General features: G+C 40.9%; 1 protein-coding gene across 17 annotated transcripts in view; it reads right to left on the bottom strand.

Annotated features, from left to right (window-relative positions):
* Positions 1–23,824, bottom strand: part of NRXN3 (neurexin 3) — a 1,686,346-nt gene that overhangs the window by 1,549,850 nt on the left and 112,672 nt on the right. For 7 of the 17 annotated variants that reach the window (XR_003435587.1, XR_003435591.1, XR_003435589.1 and 4 more), the window contains 2 exons: positions 15,883–15,912; positions 13,114–13,125 (listed from right to left, as the gene is read on the bottom strand). The exons of 5 other annotated variants lie outside the window; for them this stretch is intronic. Coding sequence is in view for 8 of the 12 variants with exons in the window: in XM_027120199.1 (XP_026976000.1) it covers positions 13,114–13,125; positions 15,883–15,912 (42 nt within the window). In the remaining 4 variants the exon portion in view is untranslated. The remainder of the gene's footprint in view (positions 1–13,113; positions 13,126–15,882; positions 15,913–23,824) is intronic. 5 more of the 17 variants (XR_003435588.1, XM_027120196.1, XM_027120197.1 and 2 more) reach the window with 1 other exon arrangement.

The following is a 23,824-nucleotide window of genomic DNA, read 5'->3' as shown; positions in this document are numbered from 1 at the left end:
AAAAAAAAAAAAAAAAAAAAAAAAAAAATTGTAGCAAGAGCCAGGCCTCTTGTTATGCACTTAACATGTTAGTTCATTTACTTCTCAATTTTACCAAAAGTAATGTATTATTTATAATACACTATATATCATATTATTTATGTACATTATTAAAAATATACTATAATGTATCATTATCCCCGTTTTACACAAAAGAAAATTAATTGAAGTGTAAGCCCATGTGCCACAACTGCTGAGCCTGGGCCCTAGAGCCCGTGAGCCACAACTACTGAAGCCCACGCGCCTAGAGCCTGTGCTCCGCAACAAGAGAAGCCACCTCAATGAAGAGTAGCCCCCGCCGCAACTAGAGAAAGCCCACGCACAGCAAAGAAGACCCAATGCAGCCAAAAATAAATAAAATGAATTTTTTTAAAAAAACTAAGTTTATCTTGGTTCTGCTACTACAGTTGACCCTTAAATAATGCAGGGGTTAGGGGCACAACCATTTGTGGAGTCAAAAATCTGTGTACAACTTACCATCAGCTCTCCATATACATGGTTCTTCTATATCCTTTGTTTCCTATCCATGTTCAACCAACCATGGATCTTGTAGTACTGTAGTATTTACTATTGAAAAAAATCCACGATAAGTGGATCCCACAGTTCAAACCCATGTTGTTCAAGGGTCAACTGTAGTTTTGTAACTAGTTTTGTAACCTTGGACTGCTGTTTTCTTGTCAATGTAAATGGGGATAATGTCACGTATTCATTCAGAGATTTCTTCTTTAAAGTGAAATGAGAAAGTAGAAAAGAAAATCTTTGCTTTAGGTCAAAAAGGAATTGGTAGAGAAATGTAAGAATCATTTCAGACAAGATAAACCATTTCCAGGAAAGAAGAGGCAGTGATCCTCACCTCTAAAACAAACTGCCAAGCAAGGGCTGACATAAGAGTCAGTGAATGGAAATTCAACCTCTCATCTCTAGGGAGAATTGGCCTGTCTCTGTCCACTAAATGGATGAAACAAAAAATGCACAAAAGACTTCCAGCTATTGGTTGGCCAGAAAGGGCATATAGGATGCAAAAGAGAAAGTGAGCCTGTGAATTCTCAAATGTATTTTTTTCTTATTATATTTGGAGCGAAGCCGACCAAAACAGGAAGGGATCTGGAAAGTTGACAAAAATCATTACTCTCCACAAATTACTTTAACCTTGCCAAGGCAGTGACCTTCACACCACCACTGGTTTAATGGCATTTATTTCAACATTAGCTGATTTCATTATTAAACAAAGAGGCAGAGCACAGATAATACAACTAAATCACTCTTGTAAATATTTAATATCATTGCCTTTCTTTTTGCCTTTTAACGAATCACTATCAAAGCTGAAGCACATAGTAGAAAACACTTTTATTCTATCCTGGAAAAAAAAGCTTAGTGCTCATGCATTTTATTTATCTAGTTCTCCAAGTGACTTTGACACTTGAGAGCCCTTGTGATCTAAACAGTCTGAAGGAAGGCAATTTCGTGACAATTTGAGAGCTGATTTCATGCACTGATCAACATCTCCCAAAGTTGCCTCATGGAAGGGTACTAAACCTAACCTATCAGACACATGGCTAACACTGAAGGAGAAACTTCATTTTTAAAAGAAAACAAAGAAATGATATTGGCTTAAAGACAAATACATTCTTACTTGAGAAAAATGAATTTTCCTTTTTAGTTAAAAAAAATCATAAGTAAAATTACTAAACTATTCTTAAGGAAGAAAGGAAGTGGAAAAACTATTAAGTAACAGTTTGAAAGTTAGTCCTAAGTGGATTTCCTCACAGGCATCCACTGTGTTATAGACTGTCAACTGGGAACAGTAAAAAGAAAAAAAAAATGGGTGTAAAAGCTTTTTTAAGTGAACTGGTGTCACCATCTTACTTCAGCCAAGACAAAGCAGTCGACAGGGCAAGTCCATAAGTGGTACAGAGCATTATTAAATCCTGAGAGTCAGAGCAATTTACTGACAACTTCAAAAGCTAGGGTTGCATCAGTTCTTAGGGCAGTCAAGTAATTTAAGAGACAGCCTTGCTTAGAATGCATGCACTCCGATATCTCCAGAATCTTTCTTACATGACATTATCGATAATGATCTCAGCAGCCTGTGAATGATCTATAGCAAATGCCACTCATGCAGCGAAGATGACTAAGAAAACTTGAGGCAACTTCGTGGGAGGGGAAAGAAAATAACACCAGGAGTCGGGAAGTCCGGGTCTGATCCCAACAGCGCTATGCGCTGTCAATAGAGCAACACACACAGCACTTATGCCCTCTCAGCATATGTTTTGTCATCCACAAAATGACAGTAGGACGGACTAAAGGAGTTTTAAGTTCCCTTTCAGCTCTGAAATTACATCCTTCTAAGATTTGGGGAAGCAAATCAGCTCTTTTAAAAAAAGTAACTGTTCGCTAAATGTTCTTGTTTTCTTTATCACCCTTATGGTTTTATCAGGTAACATAAGGAAATCCCATAGCTCTTTATGCACAGAAAAAGAGCAAGCACATCCACTGAAGACTTAAAGAACAATCAGGCTTTAACAGGATTACTTTTTTTTTTTTTTTTTTCTGTTATGGGTGGCTCTAAAAGAAGAGGCCAATGGTTCCCTTTTGCAATGGAGGCGCCCCAAATCCTTCTACTGAAAGTGCAGTAGTATCAAGGAGGCGCTTGGAGCTGTCCGTGGTACTGAACTCTGCTAAGCGTTACTAACTCGGTGATTCCTAGTGCCCATTCAACAAATATTGACTAAGTCATTTCCACTCTGAGGCAGGCAGTTATAGGCACTGAATATACCACGACAAACAACACAGATACTGCCCCTGATTTTGTGGGGCTTGTATTCTCATGGATTACTAATTCCTTAATGTTGTATAGTGCCGTTTTAATTTGCACAGCACTTTTAACTGCATGATATCAATTATTACCCAGAACAAAGCCACCAAGTAGGCATTTCACAGGTAAAGACTAGAAGATCAAAAAGATTAATTAATTTGTTCAAAGTTCCCAGACCGATGGTACGTTGACAAGATGTATTTATGACGATGATAACTAATGCTTATTATTAATCTTTATGATAACTAATATTTATGTTAGATCCGAGCTCTAGCATAAGCCTTTTCTACACATTGTCTCAGTGTCCTCCCAAGTAGGTAATATTATTGTTCCCATTTTACTCATTAGGATATGAGGCTTCATGAGTTCATATAACTTAAGTGTCAAGCATTAACATCAGTGCTTTAATCTACCTGTTTTCTTCCTCAGCACCCTGAACTAGGTCTCCTGACATTTACCTCAGTGCTCTTTCTACTCCATAGTTCTGACATGCATTAGAATTACTCACACCTGGATATTTGGTGTTCCAGGCTCAACTGCCACATGGATCAATCAGTTTAAAACTGGGAATCTCACCTATAACAGTTTTGGCCAATGCATCGGTAAATGCCCATTATTGGTCACTTGGGGAAATGAGGGCGATTATGGCTGGCTCAGCAAACTCCATCTCCAAGGCCAGATTAATAGCCCCAGGCAAACGGTCTACTACAGATGGATCAATGGCAGCCACTTCATACTGAACGGGCAGCACATAAATAGGACAAAGTCCTCAGGCTTGCAATGAGAGAGCCACAAAATCCTTAGCTGAGTCAATGATTTCTAAATAAAATACAAGTAATTCTTACCAGAAAGAATTTCTTTCACCTACATGTTCACTGTCTGGAAAAAAAAGCCATTGATAGCCAAGCTCTGAGTGATAAGATGAATGACCTTAGCTATACAGTAGAGAAATAACCATAGTGACTGTCAACCTGCTCCAAATTTCAAAGCAAATAAGACTTTATAAGGTTCCCAGTAATCTTCCCATCCTATGCTGAGATCAGCTTTTCCTAGAGTTAAGCAGGCCATTATCAGAAGCATTGTTCACACACACTATATGGATACCTATTATAGTACTTAGGTAATACAAACTGGGAGTACTTTAACAAGACTAGTGTCTTTAAAACCACAGTTGTTTTAACATCTGTGTTATGCACTTCACCAGGAAGCAGTAATTTTTCTATTGAAACTAACCCATCCAAAAAACTATTCCCAATCAAACAGAAAATGTAGTTAAAAAGGATTCTTGAGTGAAGGCAATCCAAAAGCCTCTTTCAAAATTTAGAGACATTAAGGTTTTTAATTTTAGACTCAAAAGGGACTTTAGAATTATCTTGTCCAAAGTTTTTCAACTGGAAAACTAGTTTTAATTCTAGCTGTCTCATCCAAAATGTAAATTACAAAAAAGTATTTCACGTCAAATAAATTTGGGTAACTTTGAAAACGACATTTTCTTTCCTAGAGATTCAAAATTTGTATTGTCCTAACAAAGACTCTGAGAAGTCCTAAGGTCAAAAAATCTGTTTAATTTTGTTTTAAATCTGTGTTTTAAGAATCTATTTTGCCCATACTTTTTTTCTTGAAATATTATTAGCACTTGTCAAAATTCTTTCTGAGGGCTTCCCTGGCGGCGCAGCGGTTGAGAGTCCACCTGCCGATGCAGGGGACACGGGTTCGTGCCCCGGTCCAGGAAGATCCCACGTGCCGCGGAGCGGCTCGGCCCGTGAGCCATGGCCACTGAGCCTGCGTGTCTGGAGCCTGTGCTCCGCAACGGGAGAGGCCACAACAGTGAGAGGCCCACGTACCGCAAAAAAAAAAAAAAAAGAAAGAAAGAAAAAAAATCTTTCTGAAAATAGCAACCTGGATTAACACACTATATAATAGCAGATTCTGAAAGATGACAAAATTTCTCCCAAATCACACATACTTGTGTTTTTCCTTGGGGCTATTTTGAAACCAGGTAATTAGTTTTAAAGAAATATAACATTTTAAAACATCTCCAGTTCCTCTAGACTTAAACAATAAGCAAATGGTTAGAATTGATTGTGTTCCACAGTCCTCCCATCAACTGTGTAACATGCCAGTCACTATAGATATATTAGACCATGAAACTCACATTATTAAGTTCATGTTCAGAGACGTCACCAATAATTCAAGAATATGTTTTTTTCAATGCATATGTTAAGCCATTCAGTGATTCTTAACAGCAACTAGGAGCAACTGGCTATAGTAACATACTAAGTTCAGTTTAAATATTTCAAGAAAGTGGGTTGGGAGATTTTCCTACCTTTGTTGTTTGATACACATTTTATTTTGTTTAGGGAGAAGTGTAACACACACACACACTCACACACACACACACGCGCGCGCGCGCACACACACACACACACACACACACACACACTAGTATTTGAGGTTTGATATTTATTTTTGGATAGTATCAAGCCAAAGTACTGACTCTCATTTCAATAATGGATCTGCCGGCATTTGCAAGAAACAGTCATTAGCTTATCTTTAAGTAAATATTTTGATTGTCAGACAGCTCGTTGCAAACAAGGTTCTTTTCCAAACACTCACTCCCGATGCATCCAAGCCCACTTGCACATCATTCATTCAATAATCTGTGTCTGGCTAAAATATAAAATCATCATAAGGAAGTCGAAGTACAGGAAAAAAGCATACTTTGCTGGCTTTTCATTTAAAAGGGCTCCAGAGCATGTGGGACCTGGTTCTCTTTCAGTTCTCTGGTCTTTGCTATGCAACATTACCATAAAGCTTAGGAAATGAGCTATTACACACCATCATCCCTCCTAACGGCTATCACAGAAAATCACACACACAAAACAGCATTAATTGTCAGAATTAGCAGCCATTTAAAAGGCAGCTGTTCTTTCACTTTTAAATGGGCTCCAAATTTCAGATCTTCTCCCTGTGTTGGCTGCTTGAACTAAGGCTGTTACACACTTATACATACACAAGCACACACAATGGATCCTTAGCCAACTGAATTTTTTAAATGCGCTATATTCAAAGGACCCAAGAAAATATTGTTTACTCAGCGACATTTTCCACACCAGTGCTTGCCATCATTGTTCCAACTGGCTGGAAAGCTTCCAACCTGCACAGAAGCACTTGTCACAGCTCCAGGTGAAAGGAGCTGTTTTCTGAGGTGTGGGGGGAGAAAAGAGCAGTATCTCTTTAAGAGTCAACAGTAAATTAACTTGCCCAAAAGAGTGAAATAATTAGCAGTTAGTAGCTTATTAAAAGGATGGCAAAGGCCAAGCTGCCATCTGGGATCTCCAGTTTCTTGTGATTGTTCTTATGTCAAGAGGTGCACGTTGCATTAGCTTTCATGTCACCGTGCCTGCCCTTACTTTATATGTAAATTTTAATGAAAGATGTGTCACTGTTAAAATCATACGTCCATCACAAAGTGCTATTCGTCTGGCTTTTTACAAAGCATATGGTCTTTTCTACCCCTGCTGTTCTATTCACCACTAAATGCCTTCGAAAAACGAGGAAAACCCAATGATATCAATTAGATATTCTCTTTGTGCAGAGGGAAAACTGAGTATCATCAAAAACCGGGCAAAGCTCCACCTCACCGGAGGGCAACATTTCTGCCTCTATTTACACACAGTGAAAACCACAATGCCTCATTGTCTTGCGAGGTTAATCTTTCTTAATGAAAATTAAAGCAATCTGGAGACTGCCTGCTGATTACTACATGGAATCACACAGTTTTAAAGGAAGTAGGGGGAATAAAATATATTTATTAAAAATAAGTGATAGAAAGTGGCAGGACAGAACCTTATGGGATGATGGACACATTGAATATCTCAGTCTGGATGGTATTTAACATGGGTGTATATAGGTTAAAAAATATTTAAGCTGTACGCTTAAGAGTATGGATTTCCTAGGCCTTATTTACACTATGTATGCTGTCCTTCAATAAAGATACACAAATAAATAAATGAAAAATGCCTAACATTTTCACATACAAAGCAAGTTCTCTTTTCTGATTCTGAGAAGTTAAAAGGTGGGGAGTCAGCTAGCTGAATTGTTACCTGACAGTTTCCCTTTAAAATAAATAAAATCATTTTAAGACTACATATATAATAATAAGTCGAAAGCAGAATTTATGTAAGGCTTTAGAAGGAGAGGTGGTTGTGACATTTGAAAACCATTTTCAAACTCTACCGACTGTTAGCAAGATGTCAGAGGACAGGCCCATATTTCCTGGGTCCGCCCTGTGTACTTAGTACCTAGCAAGTGGCCTGGCCCGTTGCTGGCTCTCTGTCAATAGTTGTTGAATGCTGAATAACCATTGCTTTTCAAGTGTTAGAGTACACAATCTGCTAAATTCAGATGTATATCACACTGGAATGAATTATTTTTAGTACTCTACAAATGAAAGCTACGTGTAATAACATACTCAATCAGTATAAACCTATTAATAAGTATTTGGACAAATTGTACCTATACCCAGATGTATATACACTGCCCCACACACCTGAAAAACACACCATGGCATAGACAAACCTAAGCACATAAGGAAACGCATTCTGCTTGAATTCTTTATAAATGTTTCATAAAGATAATACAATTTAATAAAACATCCTGTAGATGTTATCAAAGTTGAAAATTATATGTCCTTTAAGATTAACCAACTTGCCTTGGTAAGCAAAAGTCTATACACGTACGTAGGTCACCATTCACCTTGGAGGAGAAAGTGTTTTATGATATATGCACACAGAAACGAAATCTGTGTGTAAATACGAAATCCAAATAGATAATTGAGAAGGAGGAAATAGACATATTGGTTAGAAATCTGAGAAATATTTTCCTTTATATATAATGCCAGTTGGAACTTAATTGAAACATCCCATTGATCCATTGTTCATTTTACTAATAAATCTGTTCACATTTACACATTTTAAAAAATGCTCCAAGAAACACCTGCTTTTAAAAAATTTCTTCAGTGTCCAATGAATATTCCTAAACAGGGAAGGAGAAAAAACATTTTTCGTATTTTAAAGCACCATTTTAGATATCACTGTCAAAAACACAGAGTTGCTAAAATCAGGCAATTTACTTCTTGTATTTAAAATAGACCTATTTTCCCCCTGCAGACTTTCAAAACGTTAGAAGAAAATAATAAAACATGGAAAATAGGCTTCTTTTAAAAACAAAATGATGTTATTCATTGTCAAGAGGACAAATCAGTGGTGGATGAGAAACAGATGAGGCAAGAGATGGAAATATAATATTGTCCTTATTTTATTATAATTAGATATTTATAGAGCACAGATGAGTTTATTTTCATAATTAGTAGCTGGCATTGCATTTACTAATTTGCATAAACAGTTGGCTATCAAAGCAGTAACTTATTTTCAGGGCTGTTGTGTCCTAGCAGGGACAAGAGAGGCCTCAACTCCCGAAATGAGCTTTTTTAATGTTATTACCAGCAAAATATAATCTACATGAAATCGTGTTCAAGTTCATGTAGCTTAATTATCTCTTTCCAGTTTGGCCAGTGTTGATTAGTTCATCATTAAAAGGCCAATGATCAAATCTACAGGGGAAAAATACATATAAATTGGAAGGGGTCTCTCAAATCTGGATGGATTAAAGTAAACTTAGGGTCAACACTATCTAGTCTAGTAGATAAAAAGTTCTGTAGAGCAAAAGAAAAAAGGAATTAAATGGCCCCTAGCCACCCTTACTATTTACAGATTGTGCTGGTTCTTGGCAATTGTTGAAGGTGTCAGTGACCTCTCTTCTTGGTCATTCTGGGCATTCTCCATACCCTCTCCACCCATGCCCACTCCCCTCTACAAAACTAACTTCAACCAACACATGGATCAGGCTCCCTGGCAGTAATGCTAAGGGTAGGAAATATTCCTGGTGCCCTGACCACTGCTGTGGGCAAAGCGAAAATTAATCAAGCATGCTGCCTACTATTGACATTCAGCAAGAAACCTTGGAGGAATATTTTATTCCTCTTTTCTCGTCAAGCCAAAGGCCAAAAGCTTGTGGTTCACGGGCCAAATCATTTGGCTCATGTGAGTGTATGTGTGTATGTATACATATATAGAGAGAGAAAGAAAGAGGCCATGAGCTGACATTTTTATAAAATCCACTCTGGCTTATCTTGAGGCTCTGGTGACACTGGGCATGCATTCTTGCATGGCAGCAATCAGCTGGAGCAAAGCAGAGGCTGCTGCCCTTGACGGGATTTGTGCTTTCCAGTTTGCCACAATCCGTACCACTCCCTACTGTTGATCTTACACTAGGACTTTTCTTACTACAAGATCTGCTCCTTGATAATACTTGTCAAGCCCCTGTAGGCATTTGAGTCTGCAACATCTATTCCAAGTTCATTTTAATGGAAAGTATTTGGTAATCTAACCCAGGACTGTCCATCCCCAAACTGACAAGAAAAGGGGGATGGAGGCCAAAACACACTCTAAACACTTAAACAAAGGCAGTCAAAAAAGCTGACCAAGACTGATTGCTGAAGAACTCCTTTGGTCAGCTACTTCTGGTTAAAGTCATGTTTGCTTTTGGCCCAGTGCAGCCCAATGACCTCCTGAATGTGGCGATCAATTGTTATAGCCTAAACATCCTGCTCAGTTTTGTGGATTTAACTTCACAATTCTTTCCACTACACGTTTGCTGTTTCATCACTCAGCTTTAAAAGAATGACCAAATCTGAGGCATTCTTTTCTCTGACAAGCTCCTAAGAATATATCCAAAGACTTTCTCACCTTTATTCTGATGTAATCTATGACCATTTCCCTCTGTCACTTGCACACAGAGCCAAGGGAAGGCCTGAGTGAGGAGGGAACTGGAGCCAGAACATCTGGCCCCACTCCATGACCCACTGGGGCTCCTTTGCTCAGTTGGTTGGGGTAGTGAGGGTAGCGATAAAGGGCATAGGTTGGTGTACAACTCTGGACAAAGTACTGAGCTACGTGCAGTATGGGTGCAAGGTTCTTCAGGGACTGGAGTGATTGAAACACATGAATAAGTCTGATTCAGGGCAGTTTGGCCTAGGTACTTTATAACAGAAACACAAAGTCTGGCGCACCTAGGAAGCTTGAGCCTTAAAGGGTGATAAGGGGGAGAAGGGTGTTCCAAGGACATTCAAGAAAGAGGATAAGAGCTTGAGGAAAAGCCTGAGGCAGGAAACCATAGTGTGGATTCAGGCAGAGAGAGCTGTTGACTTTAGGTCGAGACAAGGGGCCTGGTGGGGGTGATAGTGCAGAGAACGCTAAGTTATCGTAGAAAAAGTGGAGAAGGCGTGTTGACAATTATACAAGAACCCTTCAAAAGCTTTTGAGCAGATTGGCTGGCTACATGATCCGATTTAATTTTAATTTTGCTTTATTTTCCCTTTTAGGAAGATGACTGACAGCAGGATAAGAAGGATTAGGGGTTTTGAGTCCCTTCTTGGTATAACCTCCTACGCTTGACCCATCTGGGCATTAAAAAATGAATACGTTTGTCTTCAACACACTTGCAATCTAGTAGTGGGGAGGAGCCCAATTCCCAAATAAGTTTAACATAGGATAGTAGAGGGGGACATGGAAGGAAAGCGCATATCTGAATGCAGCATGCAGAGCACTCACATCATCAACTAGGAAATAAAATCTACGTATGATTTCCGTGGGCAGAAACAAGAGGAGGAGGAACTGTCAATAGGGGAGGAAAACAATAAGTAAAACTAGGAGACGAGGAAAGGTACAGTGATATGGTATCATATTTGGCATCAATTCTGCATCAAAGATTAACAGGGAGGAAGGTTAAAGGTAAAAAGGCCATATTAGGGATGGCTTTGAAAGTGAGATAGCTAATCCTGCACTCCATATGGGGGACAGCAGAGCTTAAGCAGTTCTCAGTTACTGGACAGACTGGAAGACAACAGAGATTAATTAGGCTAGGGCACTAATCTAATAAGGGCTGACTGGGAACTGAACCAGAGTGTCAAATAGAGATGCAAGAGACATTCCAAAAAAGAATCCCAACAACCTCTCTTAACATCACCTGGGAATAGGAAAGTTCAAGAAGGAAAAAGAAAGCAATTGCTGAGTTCAAGCCCAGGTGATAAGGAAGACGGGAGAACCATTAACAAAAATAAGGAAGCTGGTTTGTGGCCAGATGGTGCGAAGGTTGACTTTAAATACTGAAGTGACAGTACAGTTATATGGACATGTGTTATGGAGAATTCAAAGTGGCAGGTTGGAACTTGAGCCAGGTCAGTGCCAGGGAGGTAGTTGGGAGGCATATCCATGGATGTCATCCTTGGACCCAAGAGAGGCAGTATAGAGTAGTGGTTAGGTGCTCAGATTCTGAGTTTCATTTTTACTTAGTAGCCGTCTGACTTAAGTTATTTAACTCTCTGAGCCTTGATCTACCTGTCCGTAGAGCAAGGATAACATCACCATCTACCTCACAAGACAGTTGTGATGATTTAGTGTGATAAGGCATATAAAGCCCATGGCACAATGGCTGCCACATAGGAAATGATCAATCAGTGTTAGTAGCAGTGACCGGAGAAAGAAAATAAGATTCCCATGTGCAAAATCTAAAAACACGAAAGACCTCTATCTTATGGGATGTTTTAGCGGATTAGGGAAAGAAAAGGAGAGAGGTTCAGGGGTTGGAGTGGGGGGCAGGGGAGACTGACCGTAATGTGTTCTCATAGAAGCCAGTGGGAGAAGGGACAAGTGACACAGTGCCACATGCTTCAGAAAGGCTGTGTCCTGGGCAAAGACTGGTGACTTTGCCTATGAAGAGATCACTAGAAGCCTCTGGTTGAATACAGTAAGTAGAGAAGTGGAGGGGGCAGCCAGATGTACCCTTTCAATCATTATTCCTCTTCCTTGTCCCCCTTTCCCACCTCCTTTCTAAAGGTATCAAGCTCATAACAGGGTAAGAGCTCCCCGAGACAGATTTCTGAGAATGAACCCCGCCCCTGTGATTAGCATAAAAGGAATAGGCAATCGATTAACCCCAAAGTGACAGGACTGAACTACTTCAAGGTAACCATACATAACTTTTTAAAAATCAAGAAAGGCATGAAATTCAAATGAGAGATGGCCAGTTCACAGACTAGTCATCAAGTCAACATTTTCAATATCTTGCCAGCCCCATCTTTCTTCAACATCTTCATGCCAGAATTCACATTTCCTATTTCTGTTATTTGCCAATCTTTACAGGAAACAGAGGCACATGGCTTCACAGAGATAGGGACTGGAGAGTTAGGAAGGAAAAGGGGAGAACCAAATGCAAATACATGTTTATAATTTATTAATTAACCTCTCCCTTCAGTCCTGAACAGCTAATCCAATTTGAGCTGGTGAGGCAGGTCCTCCAGGCTCAGGTCGCTGACAGCTTTGATTAGGGATGGATGAGTGAGCTGTGGTACCCAAAGGTGTGAAGCACTGAAAGGCATGTCGGAACATCAGAGTAAGCACATCTGCTCAGCGCCTCTCCTTTTCCCAGGCTGCCCAGCAAAAGGTGGACTTGGTAAGTTAAAATCCAGTGTTGTCTCTTTCTCCACTTTTTCCTTATGATGTAATGCACTGTCATTCCTATGTTCTTCCACACCTCCAGTCCCACCATTCTCAGCTCATCACCCCCAATCAGAAGACTTCCACTCCCCAAAATACAGAATATGTAACACAGAAGATAAAAGAGCAACAAATATCCCCCAAATTTCACATTAAATAAAATTTCAAGCTATTCTCCAATCCTCTCCTCTTTCTCATCTATCATCCTTCCCTCCCTGAATCCAGTTATTCCCAAGTGATGACACATTGGCACTTCATTTCACATCTTTCCTGTCCCTTCAGTACATTTACTGGAGGGGATCTTAGAATACCCTGATTTAAGTAAAATATATCTTCCCAACACTGCACAACCACTTTCAGAACCCCCCATTCCTGCTAGAAACAGCACATCATAATGGGTAAGGCTCATCCTGGATTTCGAGGGAGGCAGGCCAACTCAGAACGATCCCCAACCACTGAGTATGAAGTACATTGAAGGAAAGTGGTAGCATTGGCTTTTTATTTTTATTTTCTTTTAGTTTTTGTTAAAAACACTGTTAAAATCTGGACTATATTCATCAGAATCAACAATTCCCCTTGTATACATGGATATTTCAGAAGGCAGATTGATAATTATAATGATAAAAATAAAATGATCTCTACCTTTACTTCTACCTACAGAAAGGAACGTCCAGTTATGTAGAGGAAGCATGGTGTCCACCATGGAGGCGGCAAGAGAGAGAGAGAGAGCAGGGAGAGTAAAACATCAGCACACTGCAGACACACAAAGAAATGTAACACACATAACAAAACCCACAATAGTAATGGCAACAGCAGTACAATCTTGAGAAGGCAGCACAAAACAAATGCACAATGTTTTGCTTAAACAGTGTGACCAGCAAGGCTGCTTCCATCAGCTTCACATTTAAGCTTTTTCCCATTAGTTTCTTCTCAGTCCCATCCTTAGAAACATGACCACATCTGCATGCAAAAGCACTGCATAGCCACATGTATGTGAAATTGCACACACTTAACCAAGGTAAAATCGTTTAGGGAAAGTTTCAGAGAATCTAAGTTCTCCTGTATTTTCTCAACATTAATATGAGTCATGAGGATCAAGAGTATGACATACATGTATAGGTGGTACACACACAACATACGTCAGTATTTCCACACATATTTATGGACATCAAAAACAAATTCTGGAGATTCAGCAAGAACCAGACAGAAATCTCTTTCTTTCATGTTGAAGGAATAAGGAAAAGGAAAGGAGTATTGGCTTTTTAGGTAATCATCACAAGGGCAAACGGTGGGAAATGGAAAAGAATGAGAGGAGGAGGAATGGGGTCAAAGGACCTTCTTAGAAACAAATTAAACAGCAAATTGCACCTTCAAATCTTAGTGACACTGACCACCCAGAAGAATTCTGCATCCTTTTTTGAAAACCTCTCTCAAGAGGGATTCACAATATCCGTGTCTGTCATTATTTCATTGCCTAAAGACTGTTTTTCTAGAAGATTCCTGACTTACCCCCCAGAGCATGTGTACATAGTATGTCTGAATTCTCTACTCATGTACACTTCAATGTTGAGTGCTCATCAGTGGGTCTGAAATAAACCGAATCAAGATTAAAGAAGTCCCCACCAGCCTATCTCATCTACCTAGACTCTATGCTATGACATCACCCATATGATACACTCAGACTTCCAAGCCATTGTAAAAGCTAGAACTCCAAAAGGGCAGCTGAGAGCATAAGATGAGAGAATGTAGAAGGGCATCTTGTCATCAGGACTCTGAGGGCCTGCTTTTTCTGGTGGAACTTATTATCGAGGTCGGGCCACCAAATTCCAGCAATTCATAGAGCTTGGGTCTTACCACTCTGGAGATATGCATAACTCTCTCAAACTACCTGGATACTAAGTCAACATAAAGAGCACCCCCTACTCATATTCACTTCATAGTAACCTGCTGTAGGGGGATAACTTCTCTCACTCACCTACAAGAATAGAGAGACTTCATCCCAACCTCTTCCAGAGCGCCATCTAACACTGGAAAACTCACCTGACCCCCTCCGTCCAGCTCTGTTCTTTGACATCTGCTCCTATACCAGACCATGTGTTCATTGAAATGTCCAGAGTCCACATCATGGATCTTGACTCAGGTCTGGAGGATACAATTCTGTTGGTAAAGTGTGCTTCCTCCTTGTCCTGCCTTATCAAGTCAGGTTGCCCTCAATTGCCCACCTCCGCAGCTACCTGGACACCATAAGCAAACTTCCCTCAGACCTGGGTTGTTCCTTGATCTGATCATATACTCCCCTTTATGGCAACACTGTCTGACGGATCCAGTGTAAGGAAATGGGTGTGTGTGTGTGGGGGGTGTCCTTCCGTGCTGCCCCACCCTACTCAAAAGATCAAGAAAAAACAGCAGAACGTGGAAATACCTCTCCTTTCCCTTTTCTTTGGTCCTCCAAAAAAAAGGCACTGAATCCCATGTGTATTTTGAAAAAGACAAGAGAAATTAAAGTACAGTCTTTTGGTGTCAGGGCATGGCAGGTAGACCCATCTGGCAATCATTCCAAAGAGCAGAAGAAACACAATAGCAGCAATTGAACGGTGAAGAAAAAGACAATTTTAAGTAGGCTCAGTTCTTGAATCCTGATTTAGGCTGATAATATGGAAAATTTTTATTTAGGAGAAAAAGGCTTCATTCACAGCCCACCCTGTGCTTAGCTGAGCTGAATTTCCTGCACAGTTCATTTCCTGCATAATTGAATATTTTAGGTTGCAGATGCTGAATTTACAGATCTTTATATGCAGTTTTCTTCAGGGTGTATAATGAGTTAGAATCCTGCCATGAGGACATTAGCATGTTCTTTCGGTGGTTTTTGCTTTTATACAAAACTGAAAACAGTCAAACCCCCAAGGGTTCCCTTTGACCATTCGGGGCTCTGGGGCTAAAAGTCATTACAATGGGCAGTGGGATGGAGGGGAAGACAATAAGCTAACCTTTACTCAGAGTGAAATTCAGAGAAGCCCAGCTCCTCTCCCCCAACCTGGGGCCCCAGCATGGGGCTTAGGGAAGAAGTTAACCGCTCTGTTGCTCTGAAATTAGCTTCATTCACCCCCATTATCGACACCGTCATGGCTTGTTTCATGCTTCTCTCTTGGAGGCAGCCCGGCAGAGCCAGTGCCCAGGATGACAAATGATGGTGCATAATGGAGAAGCCAAGGGGGTGATGGGGGCAGGAAACCACGATGCATTGGGAAAGGTGCCCCCCACCGCAGGATGGTCCTGCTGCCAGCCTGGCCCATGGTAGGAGAGACAGGCAGCAAATGGCCTGCCAGGGATGATGAGGCTCTGAGCGACCAGCCAGAGGCACGAAGGCAAGCAATTCAGGCAGCTGCAGCACCACGAGCACAGAGCACCTACCTTGTTCACTCATCATGAGGTGGGAGAGGCCTTGAGGAAGGAAGAGAGGGGAGAAGAGGAGTCGGGGTGGGGGGGTGGGGAGGAGGGGAAGGATAAAAGAAAGAAGACAAAGTTAAAATTCCAAATGCCAGACAATCTTCTCTTAATTCTTGAGTGGAAGGAGTGGCAGGGGCATCCACACATACTGAGGAGCATGCAACGAGCACTGAAATGCAGGGCAGAACATCCCGGGCCCTCCAGTTCAAGGTCAGTCTTTTGTTTGCTGAACCTCTCGGCCACATCACGAGAACTTTCCTTTCACCATTGTTTCTATGCAACAGGTAGGATCTGAGATAAATCTATGAAAGATTAGGTCCCCTAGGAAAGAGACTCCAGGTGCTGGGCAAAGTAGGTTTCTTTCTTTCTTTTAAATTGTTTTTAATAATAATACACGGTCACTGTAGAAACTTTGGAAAATTCAGAAAAGAAAAAAAATCAGCTGTAATCCCACATCCAGAGATTACCATCCAATTTTTCTTTCCCCCTAGATACAGTAGTCGCTTCTACAAAAGTTGGACCACACTGAACATACAAAATGAGTTCCTGCGGGACTTCCCTGGTAGGCCAGTGAGTAAGGCTCCACGCTCCTAACGCGGGGGGCCCAGGTTCAATCTCTGGTCGGGGAACTAGATCCCGCATGCATGCCACAACTAAGAGTTCGCATGCTGCAACTAATTAGTCCACATGCTGCAACTAGAGATCCTGTATGCTGCAACTAATACCCAGCACAGCCTAAATAAATAAATAAATGATAAATAAATATTTTAAAAAAAAATGAGTTCCTGCGTTCAAGAGTTAGACAACCTGAAACTACCTCCATATGATCCTTGCCTTCACCCAGTGACAACCACACCCCTTACCTCTGTCCCTCCTCCACCGCCAACTTTTCCTATAAAGTCCCTCACCTTTGATTACAGAGGCCTAGCCAAGCACTGAATGGATTAAAGAAGGTACACGGAGGCCCAATAAACAAGTAGCAGAACCTCTCACTATGTTCTTGTGGAAGTCACACAAGGCTCTTAAGAGCTCATTACTTCAAGGGAAGCATAAGTCCTGATACAGCTATTAAAAGAAAAGATTTCCAACCAGTAGCCAACCATGATGGCTCTTTGCTCTTCCGTTGCTTTTATTACTACCGGAGTTACTTGGAGATCACCCCAGAGTGACCTCAACTTTACCCAGGGTAAAATTCAGGGATATAGGAGATTAATAAAGGAGAAAAATCTCTAAAGCATGGAAATCTGTAAATGTTTTTGGAGATAACTAGAGATTTAGAGAAGTAATCGAAGACAAAATATGGGTCAAGCAACTGACTTTTTAAAGCTCAATGATATATTAAATACATAGATACATGTGCCATAAATGTCAGTCATTTTTTCTAAACAAATTTCATTAAACTATTATCGTATTTTAAATGTACATTTCTGGCATTCATCTCTCAAGGCCTAGGATATTAATACTCATGGAGGAAGGGAATCATGCCAAAGCAAGTCATTCTCATAATCTGTTTTATTTAAAAAATTAAGTTTTGGTATTTCAGGGGTATTTGGAGGGGATAAGAAGAAGAAAGAACAAAGGCGCTAGATTTGACTAAGAGAAACCTCAGCAGAAGTAACTATTCATAAAATGCCTGATATTTCTGGACCAAGCCATAGCCTTCAGCATCCGGACCTAGCACGCTAAGAGGGAGGGCCTGGGGCAGGTCGGTGGCGTAGGTGAAGGGGGAACGGGAACAGAATAGGTGCGTGAATTCACAGGAGGGCTGTCAGCATCAAGAAATGAGGATAAGGAAGATCCAAAGAGATCCCTAAGAGCAAAACGGAGGTTAAAAATAAAAGGCCAACAGTACTATATTGTGTACTTGAAACGTACATGCTCAGAGAGTAGACCTTAAATGTCTTCACCGTAAGAAGGAAATGGTAACTATGTGATGACATGAAGGTGTGTCATAAGAGTGTATCTAATCAACACATTATCTACTTCAAATTTACACAATGCTCTATGTCAGTTATCTCAATAAAGCTGGGGGCTTTATTGAGATAACTGTCCTTTCATTTTTTAAAAGAAAGGACAAACATTTTTATACCTGCAATTAAAGATGTTTGGCATCTGGGAGGTGTGAGTAGAAGAGAGGCAGAAGAGTAAACAAAAATTTGCCAAATGAAGAGGAAACGGGACACTTGGTATTCAGAGGGTGTTCAAAGCCCTGGAGAAGCCCCTACAGTTGGGCCCATTTATGTATTACCTGTGTTTCTTTGAAGCTGTGTTTCCCAAAACACATTTCACTGACCACCTGCATCAGCCGCCTGGGGATACTTATGAACAGTGAAGAGCCTGGGCCCCACCCAAGTCCTAATGAATTAGAATCTTGGGGAGGAGATGGGGAAAGATCTGAATTTTAAATAAGTCGCACTAGTGATTCTTGTGCTCACGAGAACTCGAGAGCTACCCCTTTAGAGTCACATATAAATCAAATTTTGGTAAATTAAATTGTATGATAAATGCACTAAGAGGAATTGGATATACAATGGAACCCTGCAGTGGAAACTTTTGTAAAAGGAAGAATCCTTTTACAATGCAAATATCCACCACCTGTGTTTTAAAATTTAAATATGTACTTGTCAGGTTTTATTAAGCTACATATGTAGTTGCAGTATTGTGACTCAAATAAAATGTACATATTCTTCAACTTACAGAAAATCTGAAAGAGAAATATCAGGACAGGAATGCAAATCTGAGATCCTGGTGTCAAAACTTCGGTTTTGTAGGCAACAAAGCAAAACAGACATAAACAAGTATAACAGGAAATAACATGAGAGACGGGAGAAACTGTGTAAACGTAATATGGTTTGAGTTTTATTCTGCTTTTTGAGGAGGGAATGTTTGCACTTTCATGAGCTTTGACATTAGTATCTTCTCTTATACAAACCTACCCCCTAAGCTTGCAGAGTTAAGAACTGGAAACCAGGAATTCCAGAGGGTCTAGGTCTATTCTGAAATTCTGTTTCTCTCCCCTTCCACCCCCAAACCCTCCTACTTGCTGCAAAAAGACCTCAGGTCCCCCCAAAAGTGAATGGAAGAAACAAGAATCAAGCAAACAAATGATTCAAGTACCTACTATACGTAAAGGCTGCATAAGGTGGTGGAATGCAAACAAGTATGGTACATAGTTGTCAACCTCGAAGAGTTTAGAGTCTAGTTGGGAAGGTGTGTGTGTGTGTTTATATTTACACAAACATACATATGATACATATATAGTGGTACCTGACAGTGAAGGGTAGGGGTTAAGATCAAGGACTTCAGAGCCAGATTTGAATCCCACCTTTGTTACTTTCTAGTTTGTGACCCTAGGAACGTTGCTAAACATCTCGATGCCTTGACTTCCCATCTGTAAAATTTGGATAATTATCATGCCAAATTCATAGGTTGTTTTGAGGATTAAACAAATGAATATATGTAAAGCAGTGCCTGTACATGGTAAGGACTATATAAGGGTTATTGTTTTTTTGTTTATGCTATAAAAATATACCGATGTGTGAGGCAACACGAAGCATAGTGCCTGACACACGGTAGGTGTTCCGTATGTATTTGGTGAGTGAATGAGGAATGAATGATGGGTAACTGGTAAGCGTCAAATGATTAATTCAGACAATAAGGACGGTAGGACAGTGAGGAGGGCCCTGGGTGTGCAGCAGAGGTTTCTGGAGGAAAGTGGGATTTACAATACGCCTTGGAAGACGGTTTAGGATGAAGAGCGACGGAGGACGTGCCAGGTTAACACCACTACCTCCCAAGACCACCAATTGCATTTATAAGGACTTTCACGTCAACTTTCTGGAACACCCAGGACACTGCCAGGCACGGGGTAGGTACGTAATGCGTGCTGTACGAATTAACAATGAACACATACAAAGGGTTCATCTGAGGAAGAAGTGAAAGGTGATCTTAAGGATCAAAGTATGGAACCGTTGTATGAAGGCCTTGAGTTCCCAGGCTAAAGAAAAAGGACTTGATCTTGCAGCTGACGGGAGACATTGACGGCTTGTGGGCAGCAGAATGACCCAGGGAAAATGATGTTGAGGAAGATTGCTTTGGCAATGGTGTGGACAGGATGGAGTAGAGGGAAAAGAGAGGCAGAAAGATCTGTCATAGGCAGAGGGCCTAAATTAGTATCGTGGCAGCAGGAAGGAAAAGGGGAAAAGAGGATGCAACAGGCTTTGGGTGACCGATGAGATGCTTCAGGGGAAGAACGGATGGGAGACTGAGTGAAGCATTGTCAGAAATAGGAAGGTGGGATGGAGTTGGGAGATGGATTTGGAATGAGGGCGATAATGAGTTCTGTTTTAGGCATGATAAGTTGAAGAAACAGAAGAATCGCTCAAGCAAAATGTCTAAGGTGCATTTAACAGTATGGGACTAAGGTCTGCAAGAAAGTCAGGACAAATATGAAAGTGTATCACCTCCACTTCATGAAAGAGAGGGTCTGTGCCCATGTAAGTGAATGAATCCTCAAAGAAAAAGGGGCCAGAGCACTGAGTCTTAACCTGGGAGGGATGGGGGATATTAAGATATCCTGGAGGTTCTTTTTTTTACATGCATATTCAACAGTAAAGTAAAATTTTACATTCAAAAAGAAAAAGGAACTATATGGCTTTCCAATATAGATACAGAAAAATAATGCTCAAAAAAAAATCTTAACTGAGAAGGATATAATTAGCAAGGAAGGAAAAGCGATCTATGCTGGCTGTGTGTTATGTATGTGGTTGATGAGGAAAGCGGGGCGGGGGGAGGGGAATGAAGATCACCCTTCTTGTCAATTTCAGAAACAGAGGGTCAGCAGTAGCCCCGCAGACCACACAGCCAGCCTTGGGACTAGCACCTGGCTGGGTTTGCAGTTTGGCATTTAATCTGAACCTGATGTTCAGGGCTGCTAAAAGACAAGATATGGGCTGGAACAGGGGGCTCAGGGAAGCAAAGGGGACCACATCTTTCCAAAACAATCCCACCATCAGCTCTGAATTTGAATAGATCTTCAGTGAAGATTCAAAAGCCAGCTCCATAAAAGTTCACCTAATGGAGGGTAGGGAACAGGAAGTGAGCTCGGAAGAGCGTTTGATAGTCAGGATATTGAGAATTTTCAATACAGAATTCTTATGGAACTACAATGCCTTTTTAAAAATAATTATAAAAATTAGAAAGCAACTGAAATGTTTCCTATGTAGATGTCACACACTGTCAAAGTGCTGCCCTAGCTGGATCCAGGGACCATTCTGGATCCCACGAAGATGTCTGAGATTTTTTACCCTTCTCTTCACTCTTTCTAGTGCTATGTCCCACCCTTCTTGTGCCTATCTATCTGTGGTGCACAGGTTCTCAGGGTACATACAAGAACAAGAAGAGAAAAAGATCATCAGTAGGTAAGACATGCAAAGTTGAAACTGCTTTAGAACAGACTGCAAATCATATGTAGATTATATGCAAAATATACGTATGGCCCTCTAGACTATGTTATACCTTTTGGGAAAATCCCTGTGGAGATAGCTGCTTTTGCGGCTCAGGAGAATGGAAATGGCTACGAAAGCAAAGTCATTTGTAAGTGGCTGTGGCCATCATGAAGCCTGTCATGAAAATGACTAATAGAGAGAATAGAAAACATTTACTGAAACAGGCAAAAGGAAGATGCAATGTTCAGGAACCAGGCCAGAAGTTGAAGGCCTCCATCATTTAATCTAGTACTGTGTCCCCCTCGAACCTATAATATCCCACCCCCTCAGATAGTTTTTAATCCTCCTTCCTTCATTCATTTTGGCTGGGTAATTGGGGAAGGTATTTCAGGGGAAGAAGGAAGTCACTCATGGGGAAAAAAAAAAGAGAGAGAGAGATTCGGGGCGGGGGGAAAAAGCAAGTTATCTCTGCCAAGACTTTTCTCTCATTCACTTTCAGGGTAACTTTTCTCCCCCTGTAAAATCCACACATATCATCTCTTTTTCCATACTGAAGTAGAGAAATGAAATGTCACTAATTGCTATAAGTGCCAAGTGCCAACGTTGAATTTTTATGAAGCCACAAGGACTTTTAAGAAGAGTAATTACATAAAATCAGAAGGTAATGGAGACATTCACCCTATGTTTCTGGAGGAAGTAAGGAGATGGTGAAGATGGTAGGGGGTGGGGCCTGACAGAAAGAGAAGCCACAGGTAACCATCGTGTCTGCAGGGTGATTGGGAACTTGGAAAAGAGAAGGGGAAAGAAGAAATACACATCTTAGCATTTTAAGCGCTTAAAAGAGAGGAAATTCAGTTAATTTAGTAAAAAGAATTATAACAGTAGCTAATATCTGTTGACGGCTATATATAAGGCATGGCTATGTGTCATGCTATTAAATACAGCTCTATGGGAAAGTCATTGCTATAATGTTGATTTTATAGGTAAGGAAACCAAGACGTAGAGCCAAAATCCCACTGCTTAGTAAGTGGTGAAATGTGGATTCTAAGCCAGCAGGTGGATTCTGCAGGCTGGATGGTAACTATGACACTAGCTACCCTGTCTAATTCAGTGCTGGTGGAGAAGGGAGGAGACATGTCTTGGAGAATTCAGGAGCAGAAAATAGTGTCTGGACATTAATTCAACTTCATTTATGATTCTGGTGTAGCATGATTTAAGGTGCCCTGGGGAAACCCTTGTACATAAATGGCCACCATCTCCCTCTCCTCAATCTCCATCCCCAGATTCTACTAAAATATGAAGCTTTTCCTTTCCTGGGTCATTTCTTGGGGTTATTAAGCAACTTCCCTCATTAAAATGCAAATCTGAACACAAGCTGCTCTCAGGCTCCTCAGTCATTGCACTGCCCTGTGTGCGAGATCATCAGGAAGCCAAGCTTAAGATCTTTCTCCAAAGACAGGAGTGGCACAGGGACATGTGAGAAGGAAGGATGGAGACACGCAGTCACAGGGTGAGGAAGTCTGCCACCATGGGCAGGGGAGGACACAGGGGACAGGCTGGGACTGGGGAGAAGGATGCTTAAGGGGTGGGGCCTGAAGGAAAGCTCCACCTACTTCCACAGTCGTGTCTCAGACCAGCCCTTCCACAGGCAATTTCCTGACCTTCATCACGAGCTTCAGCATGGACTTCAGTTTCCTCGTCCTGTCTGGGGTTCTCCAGTGGCTTACAGCAGAGCCTAGAGCTGCTCAGCGTTTTGATAAATGACTTGTCTGAGAACATTCATGGCATGCTGTCTGGATGTTGTAATGAACTAAAGCTGAAAGGAATAGCTAACTCTTTAGTCATCGGAATTAGGGCCCAAAAGATGTGAGTAGGCAAAAGCAAAATTTAATTTTAAGGGGCAAATATAAATTGTGGCACTTAAGCACACTACCCCCACCAACCCCCAGAAGTCACAAATAAAAAGAAGTCAAAAGTCCCACCTCTTCTTATCACTGACCACAAAACCTAGGGTTCTGGTTCAGAGAACAGTGCCATATATTAGGAGGGGCATTAATGAGGTAGACATATCCAAAGGAGGAGAATCAGGTGCTAAGAGGTTCAAAAGCATGTCGCATGCAGAATGGCTGAAGGAACTGCTACGCACAGCCCACACAGGAGAGAGCTAGGTAAGGACATGAGAGCTACCTTCAAACATTTTAAAAGTTGCGCATGCAAGATAAAGGACCGAGTGCATTCTGCAAGATGAGGGTGGAATAATAGGGATATTTCACTTGCCAGAATGCCACAGAAGAGAGTCAAAGTGGGGTTTTAGAAGATACCCACCAAGAATCCATTCCAACTCTAAGACATAGGGTTTCTGTGAACCAAGATGATTTCTGAAGAGGCCAAGCAACTACTTACTGGGTTGAACCCTATGAAACTATTTGACTGGTTTTGACCCACAAAAATGACAATTA

The sequence above is a fragment of the Aethalodelphis obliquidens genome, unplaced genomic scaffold (assembly GCF_003676395.1).
Source record: "Aethalodelphis obliquidens isolate GAN/ISIS:26980383/991018 unplaced genomic scaffold, ASM367639v1 scaffold21, whole genome shotgun sequence".
Lineage (NCBI taxonomy): Eukaryota > Metazoa > Chordata > Mammalia > Artiodactyla > Delphinidae > Aethalodelphis > Aethalodelphis obliquidens.
Note: the sequence above shows the minus strand (reverse complement) of the source record. Positions and strands in the feature narration are given on the sequence as shown.